The 15359-nt window shown below is 37.4% G+C and overlaps 2 protein-coding genes across 15 annotated transcripts in view; one reads left to right on the top strand and one right to left on the bottom strand.

Annotated features, from left to right (window-relative positions):
- The window catches only part of WDSUB1 (WD repeat, sterile alpha motif and U-box domain containing 1), a 29041-nt gene extending 16886 nt beyond the window's left edge, over positions 1 to 12155 (top strand). For 5 of the 6 annotated variants that reach the window (XM_076343257.1, XM_076343255.1, XM_076343261.1 and 2 more), the window contains exons 10-11: positions 8644 to 8784; positions 11700 to 12155. In XM_076343257.1, coding sequence (XP_076199372.1) covers positions 8644 to 8784; positions 11700 to 11863 — 305 coding nt within the window. In that variant the 3' untranslated portion in view covers positions 11864 to 12155. Of the gene's footprint in view, positions 1 to 627; positions 714 to 8643; positions 8785 to 11699 lie in introns of those variants that run through there. The other variant, XM_076343256.1, reaches the window with a different exon arrangement.
- The window catches only part of TANC1 (tetratricopeptide repeat, ankyrin repeat and coiled-coil containing 1), a 141797-nt gene continuing 127596 nt past the window's right edge, over positions 1159 to 15359 (bottom strand). For 8 of the 9 annotated variants that reach the window (XM_076343254.1, XM_076343245.1, XM_076343251.1 and 5 more), the window contains one exon: positions 12352 to 14963. In XM_076343254.1, the coding sequence (XP_076199369.1) occupies positions 13595 to 14963 (1369 nt within the window). In that variant the 3' untranslated portion in view covers positions 12352 to 13594. Of the gene's footprint in view, positions 1211 to 12351; positions 14964 to 15359 lie in introns of those variants that run through there. The other variant, XM_076343253.1, reaches the window with a different exon arrangement.

Here is a 15359-nt window from a genome sequence, read left to right as displayed (position 1 = left end):
TATCAGCCTGCAAAAGTGCCGTGTTTATAATACTATGTGGTCAACTACCTTGAATTTAGCAGTGAAATTCTTCAGTGTACTGTTACCATAATAGAAAAACACAAGGTATGTTTTAGTTTTTACTTGTTTTGGAGATGAAGCATTTGATGTTGACATTTCCTGAGGATCAAGCAAAGCTTGCCTGGCTCAGACACTTTTTAATTCATCAGGTGTCCTAGTTAATACATTGTCCTGTCACTTTATTGCAAAACTGTGATTACGTTTTAGAAGGAATCACAAGGAAGTGCCATATTAGTAATGATTCCACAGTGGTAATTCTGAAATAAGAAATTTAAAGGATGGTGAACTACACCGGAACTTCCTGAATGTAAGCTCTGTGTTCATTTTGATGGCTAGATTTAGGTGTAAATTAGGTGCTGGCATGTTTGCCAAAGTGAGATCAAGTATAGCAAAAGATTTGAATGAGTTAAGAAACCTTTTAAAAAAGTACAGTTTTATTTTTAGAAGTTTGAATTCTTCATTGTAGGAAGACTGCTCCCTTCCTTTTTTGTTTTATACGTGTGTGTGTGGTATTGGTCTGTATCAGGTCATAGTATCTCTGTGTCAACTAACTTTGTTGAATTCTAGAAATCAACAGGGATGCTGGGAATCTGTCAGGCATTGTCATCCACGAAAGACACTTGGCTTCATCAGTTTCTTTAACATTGGAGTAGCCTAAAACTCTGTTGCAGCAGTCACCAGCTGAGGCTAATCAAATAATGCTGACTGGAAAGTTATGTGAGAATTGAATGCAGCGTGACCAATGATGAGAACAGACCTGCTGAACATAGTGTTCTCTATGGGGAAAAAAAATCAACAAAAGCATGTGTTGCCTGATAGATTTGTAATGATGCTATCCAGAACAATTTCAAACTCAAATAAGAAAATAAAATCCGAGTTGTAAGAGCCCATTGCAAGGCAAGCTATAAGGTGCAAAGGATGGATGTGGCTTTAGACAGGGCACGTGTAGAATATAGGCTAATTATGGGAAGCTGTTGCTTTCTGGCTCTTTCATTTGCTATAAAAGGATGCAGTGAGGATTGGTGGTACATACGAGCTGAAGTAGCTTCAGTATGTTCTTTCCCATTATCAAGTAAAATGCTCGTTGCTCAGTCTCTGATCTCAAGACGTTGGTCTTCTATGCTTTTTCTTCAGTAGGTACTTTAACACCCTTCGTAAGATTATAGGATAAGGAGTCAGATTTTCACAAGTATCAGGCAGCTGCAAGAAATTTTTTAAAAAGCTCTAACTGAAATCACTTACTGTCTTAATAAACATAAGCTACTCCACAAATATGAACCAGCATATATGCAGTGCGAAGCAATGAGTTCCACTTTAATGGTTATATGAAAGACATTTTTAAAAGAAAATAATGAAATATACTGTTCAAAGTCACCAAATAAAATCATTCAAATCAATCAGTTCTGAAGTGGTAAATGCTTGTGATTCTGCTTCTACATATCATTCTACAACTATAATTGGTACAGAACAGAAATTACGGCCTGATATATTTGACTTGAAGAATTGCTCTCTATCTGCCATGGCTCAAGCATTTACAAAATAGGAAAATACTATCATACTATCAATAACACTTTCCAGCGTTATTCAAATTCCAGTTTAACTAAATTTTAGGAGTCTATCATTATACAAATACTTGAATGAGCATGTCCTTTCCCTCCTTGATAACCTGTTTTCTTTGCTCTAAAACGGCAACATTTACCAGTTCCGTAAGATCTTGCCATAGAAGTCTTGAGTATTTTTTACAGTCTTTGCAAAGGGAGGTTTTTTTAGACCATTTCACTTGATGATTGATAGTATAGGAGCTTTTTCTTCTATAATGTATTAGCTGCTTATTTCTTGTCCTGTTAGTCTTTGCTTCAGCTCTGATTTGCATTTAATAAAAAGGGTATCCTCATGCCTTTGAAGGCGTTTAATCTAAGAAAGCGATCAGCAAGTGGTTCACATAACATTTGATTCGCTTCTTTGATTGTTTTTGACAGCTTTTTGAAAGAATGCTTCATTACCATGCAAATGGCACTAGCCTCTTTCCAACCTAATTGTCATATAATATAAATAACACTGTATTAAAGTCTGTAAGTTGTTGAGCAAAAGTAAAGTGACAATTATATACATTCTGGCTGAAAAGCTTGTGTACATTCAACAAAGTTCAGGATTTCTCATTCTTAACAGCTACAATGACACATGCATTGCAATTCTGTGATGCAGCTGAGTCAGAAAAAAGGGAATATGCATCCTTTTCCAATTCAGAATACAAGGTGGGTGTACATTGTTCCATGCCTGCATACTCTTTTTCCTGTCAGGCTAACTAAATGTGTTAACGTAAGGTGAATCTTGACTTCAGTTTGTTTGCAGAGGGTGGGCAGGAGATGAGACTAGGTCCAATTTTTGGAAAACTACACCTTCAGTTTAGGGGTTAGTACCATACAAAGCATTTTGTACTGTAATATCACAAATTGTAAAGAAGTTGAAGGCATTCCAAATACTTTCCCTTCTTCTGCAGCACATTGAGAAGGCTTCTTTTCATGTCACTCTATCCTGATTTAGGTTAGGTATGTAAAGAGAACAGATTGTCTTAAAGACAGTTCAACCCTTTCCTCACTTATTGCAGGGTGTCCTTAGAACATAACTTAAAACAAGGATGAATACGCATAAACTGAATTTTGAAATCTCTGATCAGACTGACTTTGTCTTCTCTTCATCAGCAATGTGCTATCAAAGATGTGGGATTTTTTTGTCTTCCTCTTGGTTTTAAGGTTTCACTCTAGGTACATACAAAAAGTATGAGTAAGTTCTTTCCTGTTTCACCTCTTTATCAAGAAACTCTGGGTCTGAGAATGAGCTTGAAAACTACATTTTGGAGCAGAATTTGCATCACTTGTGATTCACCATGCCTTACATGTATACTGAAGTAGGAGTAAACTTTGGGGGAATTGCTCAGTGTAGATTAAACAGAAAAATACATGTGCTTTGCCTATATCAACAAAATCTTATTTTAGGTGTTCTTAGTTTTCAACAGATGGTGTGTCATGGATAATTCTTTAATCCCTGGCTAGAGATTTAATCAGGAGGTAGTTAACTGAGGTGCAAACTGGATGCAATAATCTTCAATCTGTTTGCATGAGAGGAATTTAGGAAAAATTGCCCATATGATGAAGATTGTAGAAGATGCCCTCAAAATCCAGTTATAACTACAGAACTATTTGGTTCCTTTTTTACCTCTCTTTCCTTTGGTTATATTTTTAATTTTTCTTTTCTTAATTTCTTTTTACAAAATTGCCATGAAAACTCTTCCTAAAAATAAGCATGAACTTTTATTGTATTTCAGTACTGTATTTCAGTTCTTACATTGTCTTTATCTTTACATATGTCATTACATAATCCTTATTAAGGAAATGTAGGTTAATTTTTTTCTTTTGCATATATTTTTCTTACTCTGTGACATCTTTTGTCTTTGCTGATTAAAATGACTTGCCTATCAGTGTGACTGAGTTTTATCCCTTTGCACACTGTGTTTGAGGCAGCTGATTAATTGTACAGTAAAGCTGGAAGCGCTGGTGTGTTAAGGCCAGTCTGCTTTTAGTACTGAAGATGGAAAGTTAACTGGAGTAGGAACTAGTATTTACCACTACTAGATTGGGAGAAAAAATTGTGACACATTACACCCACAGTTTTTTTGACATAAAACAGTTTTTAAAAGGATGAATGTTTTATGCTGCTGCAAGATGAAGATACTGATAGCTGGGATGCATTTCCAATCTTGACAGGTTAAAATTGTAATGTGACAGTTTATAGAACTATAAAATTACTGTTCTCATTGTCAGATTTCTTTTTTCCTCTTCTACTCACAATTAAGTTGGAAAGAATGGCTGCTGTCTCAAACACAGATATGGCTCTTTTTTCAGATTCACAGCTATTGTATATTCTCAGTAAATAGGTAATAGTAAGTACTCAAATCAGTTTTGGGATACTTAAATAAACTTGTTGTCCTTCATGGGGGAATATGTGTTAATCAGTATTTGTGATGCCTTACATGATAATGAAAAAGAGTTTATACAACAATATGTGCATTGTAGAGAGAAGAGCTTGCAAGTTTCACAAATCGCAGATCAGAGTATTCTTCCTTTAAAAAAAAAACAAACCCTAATGCAGTTTTCATAGACAAAATATCAGGACTCAGGCTCCACAGGTCATTTTTATGCAAAAGAGATTGATATTATTTAATTGAACTGAAATGAATGAATTGAATCTTTACTAAAACCAAAGCTTCTTACTGCTCACAGTAACAGGCCCCTCTTCCCCTAGCCATCCCCACCACTGGATTTTTGGTTTTCTTTAAGGGATTTTGTTTTCTGCCAAGAACCAGCTCTACTACCTTCACTTGCAATAGTACATTACTATATCTAATTTGAGAACATTTGTAATAATATATCCATATACCATCAAATTTAAAAATACCAATTGTGAGCACTAAGTATATGTTAGACTGGAGCTGTACATCACTATAAAAGGCAATGATGACTAGGCTACTGGGCATTTTAATCATGTTTTTTGAAAACAATTTCTTCCGAAATGTCGTTCTCCCCCCCAGCATGTAAGATGGTGTTCAGTTTTGGTCAGAAGTTGCATGCATTTTTTCAGCATGAGTTTCCTCTTGGATACAGCTGTTTTTTGGTGTGTGTCCCCGAAATCAAATATGCATTATTTTTGTTTACAAGGAGTGAGTGCATGGTCCTTTCACTGCTTTCTGCTTGGGCTGTCTTGTTTGATAGTGAATCTGTAAATGTCAGTCATTTAATAGAGCACTTTAAATAGCATAATTGAAGCACTGATGTCTTATGCTGCTTTGCAGATAATCATGCCACTATGGTATTTGGTTTTGGTTTTAGTGAATGAGAAGTATAAATTGATTCTGCACAATGTGTGGGAATAAACATAACTTGTGCATCCCCACCCCCTCCCCACCTTTAGTGGTTGGAATCAAGCATTAAACTAGATTGTGAACAATTTTTTGGCAGAGGTATTAATAAAATATGTCTCACAAAATATAATCAAATTTGATGAGAATTTATAAAAGATTTAGATTCCCATACATTAATCTTAATACAATTTGTAAGTGTAAAGCCCCACCATGAATCCAAATTTAAGTTAGCAGCATTTGTGCTATTTCATAATACCTAGTTCTGTGCCAGACATTTAAAAAAAAAGAGAGTTGAGCAACTCATCAAGATACTCTTACTTCGCTCTCTAGAGCTGATAGAAGAGAACTTAATGAACATTTTCTGGAATCAGTTTAGCAGTAGCAGTGTTGCACAGTGGTGAGGTTGGTGGGTACAATCTCATGCGTTGTAATAAAGGAGCTCTGTTACTGAGACCTTGAACAAAAGGTAGAGGTCCTTGCATATCATGAGGGCTTCAGTATGTCTTACCCAGGTTTTTTAAGGTTTATCATCATCTTGCCGAGGGGATTGTCCACAGTGGGGGGGGGGGTTGGGTTTTTTTTTGTGTTTGTTTTTTTAAGAATGTCCAGTTGGGAGTAAATGAAGTTTTATGGTTTTATTTAGATTGTGTGAATGAGAGTGTACCTCATTATAAATGTGATGCACTTTTGTGGGGAGAGGAATGCCAGTGTACAATTTAATTGTAAAAATAAGTTATTTCCATTTTGATAGAGGTTGCTTTACACAAGCATTGCCTGAGCATTGAGGTGCTGCAAGTCTAAGACCTTATCTTTCATGAAATAGGAGCATATAACAATGAAGTGTAATTTGCAGGCACAGTGTACAAACATACCTTATTGTTGTTTTGATGCATTGTTTTGAAGACAGCAAAGTTACTGTTGATGCGTCTTCACTTTATGGGCTTGAGTGCCTCTGAACTAAACAGTCTGAAAGAAAAGAAGGCAGCATGGCACAACTATAATTGTCTTTGTAGTTTTATTTTTAGATTAGGAGGACATTAATCTTTTAAAAAACACAGGTTCAGGCATTCTTCAGTCGTCCCTTTCTAAGCCATAGGACAGCAATACTATACAACAGGTGTAGTGTATTGTAATAGAGAGATGTAAATGACCTTGTATGACAAAAGCTAATGTGAAGGTTATGGGAAATCCAATTAATTATACTTTTACTGAAATGGTATGTCCTTACATTTAGCATGACTGGAAGGACACAGCAGTCAGTAAAAAAGCAGTCAGTCCCTGTAATGTTAGTGGTATTCAAATTTTTACTCTGCAATTACTTTTTTAATCCCTGCAAACAGATAGTCACTGCATCAATAGTGTGTTTTGTAACACATCAGGCATTTAGAGAAATGACTGTATTTGTGGCTTGAAATTAGTTCTTTACACTGTGCCAGCTCCTTTTATTTTGGATCTTGCCATTTTGTGGCTTGTATTAAATTTAAAACAGTGTTGATATCAATTTAAATGTTTTAAGCTTTCAAAGTTGTGTCACTATTTTAGAAGCATTTTTTTAAGACTAATATTAAAAAGCCATTCTAAGATTTGCTGATGAGCTTTTTCAGGGTTCCTCTGGCAGGGTTATGGTTTTATTATTTTTTTAAAAGTCTGGCACAGCTGGAAGCTAAACACTCACTCTGGCATGGTAGAGTGGGAGAAAGACACAGATAAGAAGTGAATGGGCGTGATACTTGCCATGTGGCAGAAACTAGCTTCACCAGGAGACTGACATGATCTGGGAAAAAAGGGGGTATCAGGAAGGTAATTTTGCATACATGCTATCATAGAACCATAGAATCATAGAATGGTTTGGGTTGGAAGGGACCTTTAGAGATCATCTAGTTCCAACCCTTCCTGCCATGGGCAGGGATGCCTTCCACTAGATCAGGTTGCTCAAAACCCTGTCCAACCTGGCCTTGAACACTTCCAGGGATGGGGCATCCACAACTTCTCTGGGCAAACCTGTCACAGTAAAAAAAATTTTTCCTTATGTCCAATCGATAATTTAGAGACAAGGACGTTGTGTCAGACTGTGTTAAAGGCCTTACAGAAGTCCAGGTAGATGACATCAGTGGTTCTTCCCTTATCCACCAACACAGTCATAGAAGGCCACCAGATTAGTCAGGTGTGATTTGCCCTTTGTGAAGCCATGTTGGCTCTCTCTAATCACCTCCCTGTCATCCCTATGCCTTGACATAGCTTACAGGAGGATCTGTTCCATATTCTTACCAGGCACAGAGGTGAGGCTGACTGGTCGATAGTTCCCAGGGTCCTCCTTTTTATTTACCATTTTTAAAAATGGGTCAATCAAACTGTAACTCAGACTAAGGAATGGAACCCCTGCGTCTGGCATATGGTTTTATTCTTGGTGCTGCATGCTTCCATTTTGTAAATTGGCACTCATTGTTACCACTTACAGTGAAGGTGAATGCATATATTAATGGTGGCCTGGATTGAAGTAGGAACATGGTTCTGGATCTCCAGTAACAGCGTCACAAGAACTCATAAGGCCTGGATGCAAAGTCTCAGAACCTCTGTATGAATCTAATTGTATTTGTGTTGTGCAAACATGGCTCAAAGGTAGAAGATTAATGCTAGTAAGCTTACACTTGAGTGAATGGGTTCTACTTTATGTGTTTTTTCTCCAATTATGCAGTGCAAAGAGTGTAAGGAACAGGGGCCAGAACCTCTTACTGGAGTCTCCTGATCCTGCTACAGTGTCAGTGAATTTTGCTGTCCTGCTTGGTGTAATATTCTACTAGAAGAGTGGTTGATGCATATACTTGGGAAGTGAGAAAGGTGGACCTGATGCTGCACAGCCTAAGGCACACTGGAATCCAGACTGCCTGATGCCTGGGGCAGTGCTAAACCACTAAGCTGTTACAGAGAGGGTTGGAACTGGAGTAAATATCACATCCTTCTCATCCTGTTTTGTGTATTGCTACACCAACAACAGAGTCCTTGCGTTAAGTGTGCTCAGTGTGTTCCAATTCTTACTAGAATTAGACTTTCTGGGAGATTAAGCAACATCTGAATGCCTCCCTGCTGAACTGCGACAAATTTAGCACTTATGTCCCTAATAGTGACATAAATATGACCCTATGCCAAACTGCAGGGCAAACCTGGTCCAAGGGTGATGAGTCCTCACTCAGGTGTTTTGGTGGTAGGTAGTCTTCTGTTTGGAGGTGATGATAGCACTTGTGCACTTTTATACCTTCATACTGTTATTGATATAGTCCAGTTTCAAGGGAGAAACACTGCTATCTTCCACTCTCAGTTTTTTCTACAGTTAGCTTTGCACATGCAGCAGTGTATGCGATTCTATTATGCATGAACTAAAATGCTGTTCTGCCAGGTAGCCATGTCTTTGCAGCAATGTTGCACTTGCATTTGTTTTACTGTTTGTTTTCATTACTCCACAAAGTTATTGTTAACCAACAGGAGTTACATGCTGTAGCTGAGCTGTTTGTAGTGGTGGCCAGGTGTGTCTGCAGATTTTTCTGTATTAGGTGGGGGTGGTGAGATGGAACTGTGTCTCCTGTAACACAACTGCTAATTAATGCAAGACCTAACCTCTTTGCCTTACATGTCTGTGTTGTCCACTTCATGTATGAATAACTTTTCAGAGTCTTTAGGCCTGCGCAGTAAAGTCCTCCAGAAAATTGAAGAACTGAGGATGAAAATGATCTCTGTTTCTGTTACTATCCCTGATGAGTTCTTATGTCCTATAACAAGGGAGCTTATGAAGGATCCTGTCATTGCAGCAGGTATGTCTTTAAGTGACGTTGACTAAAATGAATGACTTGAGGGTAAAGAAAGATAGGTGTGGGAACACACAAAAATGGGCATATCTTATCAGTTGTAGAAAGAGAAACTATTCTAAATAGCTGTTGCAACAAAATAGAACTGTGGTAAATATTCAATTTGCCAAATTACATCTCTGATACGGAGAAAAATACTGTATCAAGCAATTCGCTTAGTGTCAGCTCTGCTGATGAGGCTGTATAGATTTTTTTTTTTAAATGTTCCTTCCTTTATGTGCCTTTGCAAATATAATTACAAGCTTAATTACAGAGTTGTCTCAGTGAATGCAAAATGGAATTGTGCACACGGGGGGGGGGGGAACACGACCCAAAAACCAAGCTCATTACTACTCTTAGCACACCATATATATGGCACTTACTTAAAAGTTTGTACAGAATGAGATTCATTTAAATTCAACAAGACCTTGGAACTGAGATATGCAAGGAACAGGTGTTACGTAGTTAAAACATTTATGAAGAATGAGTGTTTTATAGTTCTAATCTTGGGGGCAGGGAGGGGGGGCATATGATCATCAAAAGACCAGTATACTTTTCTGATGCTCTGTAAACAGTGACTAACTTCATACAGTTTTGAGGTATCAGGCCAGACTTCTGAGAATTAAAATGTTCAAAATATGAAAACGTGCTAACTGCTGGAGTGGTAAGCACTGCACTTAACAGGGCTTGAGCTTCTAAACAATAGCAGTAGGAGGACAGCCTTGCATATCCTTTTTTTTAATATAACTTTGAAATAAGGATACAGTTTTAGAGCAGGATAGTTTTGTTGAAAAGCTGAAAATTGCCGCCAGTCATGATTCACACGTATATTACAAAATCAAATAGGCATTTATAAGAGAAACTGTTGACCTTTTAAATTAAAATGTTCACAGTGTATGATCAATTTATAGTATTTAATATCTAATAAATATTGGCTGTGTGCCATTCAATATTTGTGTATTACACTGCTGTCCTGACATAGGGATTACTCTGCTTTTCAGAACACAGGGTGGGCATATCTGGGAGTTCCTCACACTGCTTTATTTTTATAGAAGTTGATGAATAGTAACAGAAATGTTAGCGATTGCAGCAGGAGAAAGGTTGGTTTGTGGCAAGACAGGTGAAGGAAAGTATAGTTTTGTGTTTGGAAACATCTATATTCACTAGGTAGCTACTTCACTGCCCAGCACTACAGAACTGAAGTTCCTGTAGTATAAACACAGCTGACTTGAAGATCTGGGCAATTTTGCAGAGTCAAATTGGAAGAATTTAGATATTTCTGAGATTAGAAAGTTAACTGAAGTGAGCTGGATATTTTGTTTAGTTCAGTAAGCTAAATAAGAGTTAAGTAAGACTTTTATGCCTCTGTGCTATATAGAATTTAAGGAAAAATAAAAAGAAGGTAGAATGCCAAACTGCGTATTTCTTTTACTCAAGTGACCAGCCTACATAAGATTTTTTCTATGTTAAGTAAAGTAAGTGGCTCATGTTCAATAAAGGGGAAGGAAATGGAGTGTAGCCCTGTGTTAGAGGAGGGGTGGAGGACACAGGTTTGTATTTCATCAGAGATGTTCTTGGGTGTTTGTGCTAATACTTGGCTGGGAGGGCAGGGAGGCAGAGGGTGCGATTTATTCCTCTATTTCTGTTCTTTAAGTAACAGCTTGTTTTGGTACTGACTGGAAGAGCTGAAATCCTGAAACGAGACAGGTGTCAAGGGCTAAGTGCCTGCATGCCCAACTCAGGGCTTGGTCAGCCAGCTGAGTGCCAACAGTGTTCATTGCTGAGCACTGCACAGTAGCAGTCTTTAGTTGTGTTAGTCACTGGATGTTAACGAGCTTTTACTTCATGTTATGGATCATTCAAACTGAAAAGAAGTCTTAGTTAACATGTGCATAATGTATTTTATTGCTTTGCAGTCAGAGACAGAAATATGAAACTAGCCTGAACTGTTTATATTCACATTCAGCTTTCATTGCCCCCCCTTTTTTTTTGTTTTTCACTATAAAGGATTCCTGAAGTGACAATTATTTTTAAAAAGTTACTCAAGAACTTTAGATCCAGCTAAATAGAAATGTTTGTTTAAATTGTGATTAAAATCTAATAGTTTTATTAACCAAAGGTGTGCAGTAACTTTAACACCAATATGCCATTTATGTATTTTGGTAAAGCACAGCTTTGATTTTTGGGTTTTTTTTTCCTTCCCCTCGTTTTTTTTTGGTGGGGAGTTCTCTCCCCCCAGCACTTTTTTTTTTTTTTTTTTTTTAAATGTGACATGCTGGTTTTATTCCCAACTGTCTTTCATGTACAGTAATGGTTCAGTACCTTTTATCTTTACTCTCCCATTGTCCTTAACTAGCAACTACAAACATTGTGATATATTTTTTTGTAAGTAAGTGGGGGGGGGGGGAATATTACTTGCAAATGCGTGGTGAGGCTTGACAATGTCTAGTATAGTGTCTTTAGAGTGATTTGTTTAGTTCTAAACAGAGCTAAGCAACTGTAGGTGCAGGCAACTTGATAAGCATCATCTGCTTTTCTTAAAAAAAAAATTCATTTAAAAAGAACAGAGTAAGCACTGGTGTTAGAAATGCCGATTGTCAGTTGCAATTGCCTGGCTAGTCACCTCACTGTTTCAGTGTTTTAATTTTAATCTTGATACTGCTGTATAAAGTTTTAGTTAAATATATTACAGTATGTAATTTGTAACAAGTATGTTTATGGTAAAGCTTTCACAGACCATGTAATTTTTCTGGATCTCAATTTTCCTGTTTGGAAATACTGATTCCCTTACATCCCTTTTAAATTTCAGTAGCTAATATCTTTACAGTGTAACAGTGCCCAAGCATCTGTAATAAAAGCTTTTGATAATCGTTTCTTTGCAGATGGCTATTCCTATGAAAAGGAGGCAATGGAAAACTGGATCAGAAATAAAAGACAATCTAGTCCCATGACAAATCTTCCTCTCCACTCTCTTATGCTTACACCAAATAGGACACTAAAAATGGCTATCAGTCGCTGGCTAGAGACTCAGCAGAAATACAGTTAAACCACTTAGTTTTGAAGTTGTTTATTAAAATTAACTGAAATGAAATTGTATGTAGCTAAAGGAAATAATTGTATCGGAAACAATTAGAAAGAAAAAATTGTGTTTCTGTTCTAATCTGTGGCTGTCATTTAAATGTTTGTTAGAAAGAAAATCTTCACTGTTGGAAGCTCTCAGAAAATTACTGAAAAACTTTTAAGCTTTGGCAACATTACTTTGCGGTATTTCTGTTTAAGAAATGAAGTATTCAGATTCACAGTTTTTCAAATAAAGTTTTCTTAAAATTTTCACTACATTTATGAGTTTTGAGTCTTGATTTTGCCAAGTTAGTCTTTCAGAAGATAAGAAATAGCAAAGTATATAATCCGTATTTCTTTCTCTAATTTAAAAAAAAAAAGTGTCTTTCCCTGTTTCCTATTACTGGAGATGTAGTTGGAAAAGTTGGGAGAGTTTCTCCTGTAACCATCACTGACTGCATCTCATCCCACAGGTATATTAATAATCTTTATTTTGTATGGAAAAAATACAGTAGCTGTGCAAAAATAGAACTACAGGACAAGACTAATATAGGACTTGTACAAAATACCAAAGAAACAGTAAACAATAAATAAGCTAAAGCATAATGATGCAAACTCAAAAAGCATTTGTAAAAATGGGTACGGATGCTTACAATGTACATAAAACACTGTATATAAACAAGACATGAAAAGTGACTATGTAAAGTTGACCACTCCAACCTCATTGCACTCATAGGAACATCACTAAATCTACTTATTTTCAGAACATTCTTGCCAATATAAAACCTTATTTCCTCTGAAAAACTTCACAACTTCATCCTGTCATGCAACTGCACATACACTTTTCCTCAAACTTTCATCTTCACTCCATCCATTTCTTGGGTTTCCCATAAAAACACTTACTAAACATTTCATTGCTGTACCTTTTTCACGAATAAACAATAAATCATTTTGCTTTCAGATAGCACCCAAAGGTGATTAGATAAACTATATAAAGTGCGATTATTGTTAATATGCCATAATATTGTGTTCTTCAGTGCAGTAACCAATATGGTCAAAGCCTTTCAATACACATGCAAATGTCACTGTTTATTCTACTTGATTTCTTCTAGTTACTAAAAATAGTTATATTTACATGTCAAAACATGGCTGCTTATAGTTTACTCATACACAAATTAGTTATGCTTCCTAAATGTACATCATGCAACCCAGATTAGATCCCACTAGAAAAGTGATAAAATACTTTGATTTAAAAAAAAACCCCATACATATACAGATCTGAGTATTATCCAGCAGGTATCTTTCTTAACACTGTTTTGAGAAGTAAGTTCTTAAGCATTATAGAGGCACGATCATTATGTAAGTAAGTAAGTGATGAGATGTAATATAACCAAAAGCCAAGATTAAAGCCCTATGTAAAAGGAAAGTCTTATTTAATCATAAAAGGTAATGGGAGGGATTTCTCTGCGTGAGGTCCTAGTTCGGTGGATTGATGATTGTAATTGACTCTTTCTACACAAATTTGCTATTCCAGTTACTGTAACTGTCCTGTGATGGTAGGAACAGTTTAAAGTGGTTGTATCCCATGAAGTACTGGCCAACATGGACAGCTTACTCAAACTTGCAAGTGACCAGCCAATCAGTATTTTGTATAGAAGTAATACCCTATGATGTTACGAGCTAAGTTTTACAACCCTGTAAATATACAAAATAATATTTATACATTTGATTCAATGAATGATCGCTTTGGTTTTGTAGATGTGACATGACTTAGATGGCCTTCCTTACTGATGTGAGACTGCTGTTTTGATACAGCATCTGGGTATAAACGCAAAGCTTGTTTAGGTGCTCTGGTGTCTTGACACTGGGCAGGTATTTGGCACTTCAGCTCCTCGCGTTCTTTAGCTTGCGTACCATTCTGGTTGCTATCTCCTGGGGCAGCACCAGTAGAGGAAATTTTAGTTTGGTAGTGTTTGACTGAGAACTGCTCAAAACTTGAGGACTGAATGCCCCCAGAAGCAACATTTGATAATCCATCCGATGCCTGAGAGTGCCAAGTGCGACTGGATTGAGTATTTTGCTGCTGAAACCTTGCAGTCTTATCCATGATTCCCATAAATGGGGTATTGCGAGGTCTGTGTTCAGCAACAGTACCCTGAACTGGATTAACGTTATTCTCCTTGAGTCGAACATCTGGGCCTAGCCCCTTAATACTATCTGAAAAACTACTGGCTGAAGTTAAGCTGCTGGTTGAGCTGGCAAGAATCATACTACTGGATGGAGAACTAGAAGAGACACCAGTGGTTACAGGACTTTGCTGCCTTGCTTCACTGAAATTCATTTGAGTAGGGGCTGTTAACCTGTCAGTGGTTTTAGACTTACTTGCAAAAGAATGAGAAGAGAGATTCTCACTATGCTGTGGATGGGAACACTGGCTGGACATAATCTTCTCATTGTGCAGTTCAGAACTAGGACCTGGGGAAACACTTCCAGATGATAACGTGCTTGTCCCATCCAAATGCTGAATTTTAGAGTGCCGGACTGGCAAGGGACTTTGGGGAAGATGCTGAAAAGATGATTGTGTCTTTGTATTACATTGACTGCTTCCCATTTTTGATCCAGGCTGGATGGAGCTCAGGTGCTGATTAGTTTTTACAATCTGTGCCTGCTTTGTTGGCTGCATGATCAAGCCTGGCTCTCTCAGATATTTATTGCCTGTTCTGCTTTGAGGGGACACAGATCTAGCTTTCTGCTGAACATTTTCTTGAAGGGTCCTGCTGTATGATGAAGCAGCTAAGGAACGTTGCAGCCTTTGTGGAGAGGAAACAGATTCATCAGAGCAAGGCAGTTCTTCCTCCCTGTCTTGAAGATTAAAATTACCATTCACACCTTGTATAATGCCCTCCTCCTCATTATCAGAGTTGTTAATTTGCTGTAGTAGCTGTGGAGACTGATGCTTCTGTTGCTGTGTTCTCTGGAACTGTTTGCATTCCTCTTCTACTCGAGCCAGGAGACGTTTTATCTCTTGATTGCTAGGACACAGCTGTGTGGCTTCACGTAAGTCAGCAAGAGCAGCAAGCAGTTTTCTGTTTGGGGGGGAGGGGAAAAAGTAAACTTACTAAAAACCTGGGGCTAATCTGAGTCTCAGCATTGCCTACTACTAATCCACCCCCACCACTTTCAAAGAAATACTCTGATTTGTCATCTCCTGCTGCAGGTGGTGACAATATAAGAATTGGATGTTCTCCAAACCAGGAAATTCTTTCCTATGGTGAAAGCACAGACCCAGCCCTAAACCCTTCCCCTTGTATCATAACAGCTTTTTCAGGAAGGCAGCAGAAGTCTGCTGATAACACTAGGAACTGAAGCTTTTGTCTCATAAGCCCTTTACTGTTATCTTCAGAGTAGGTAACTTGCTGAACTCTGCTTCATGACCATTTGTTCTGCTTAGAAAAGACACAATGAATCAAAAAGGCACCTCT

This window comes from Aptenodytes patagonicus, chromosome 6 (assembly GCF_965638725.1).
Source record: "Aptenodytes patagonicus chromosome 6, bAptPat1.pri.cur, whole genome shotgun sequence".
In the NCBI taxonomy this organism is placed as follows: Eukaryota; Metazoa; Chordata; class Aves; order Sphenisciformes; family Spheniscidae; genus Aptenodytes; species Aptenodytes patagonicus.
The sequence above is the reverse complement of the archived record's forward strand: the minus strand, read 5'-3'. Positions and strand labels throughout refer to the sequence as shown.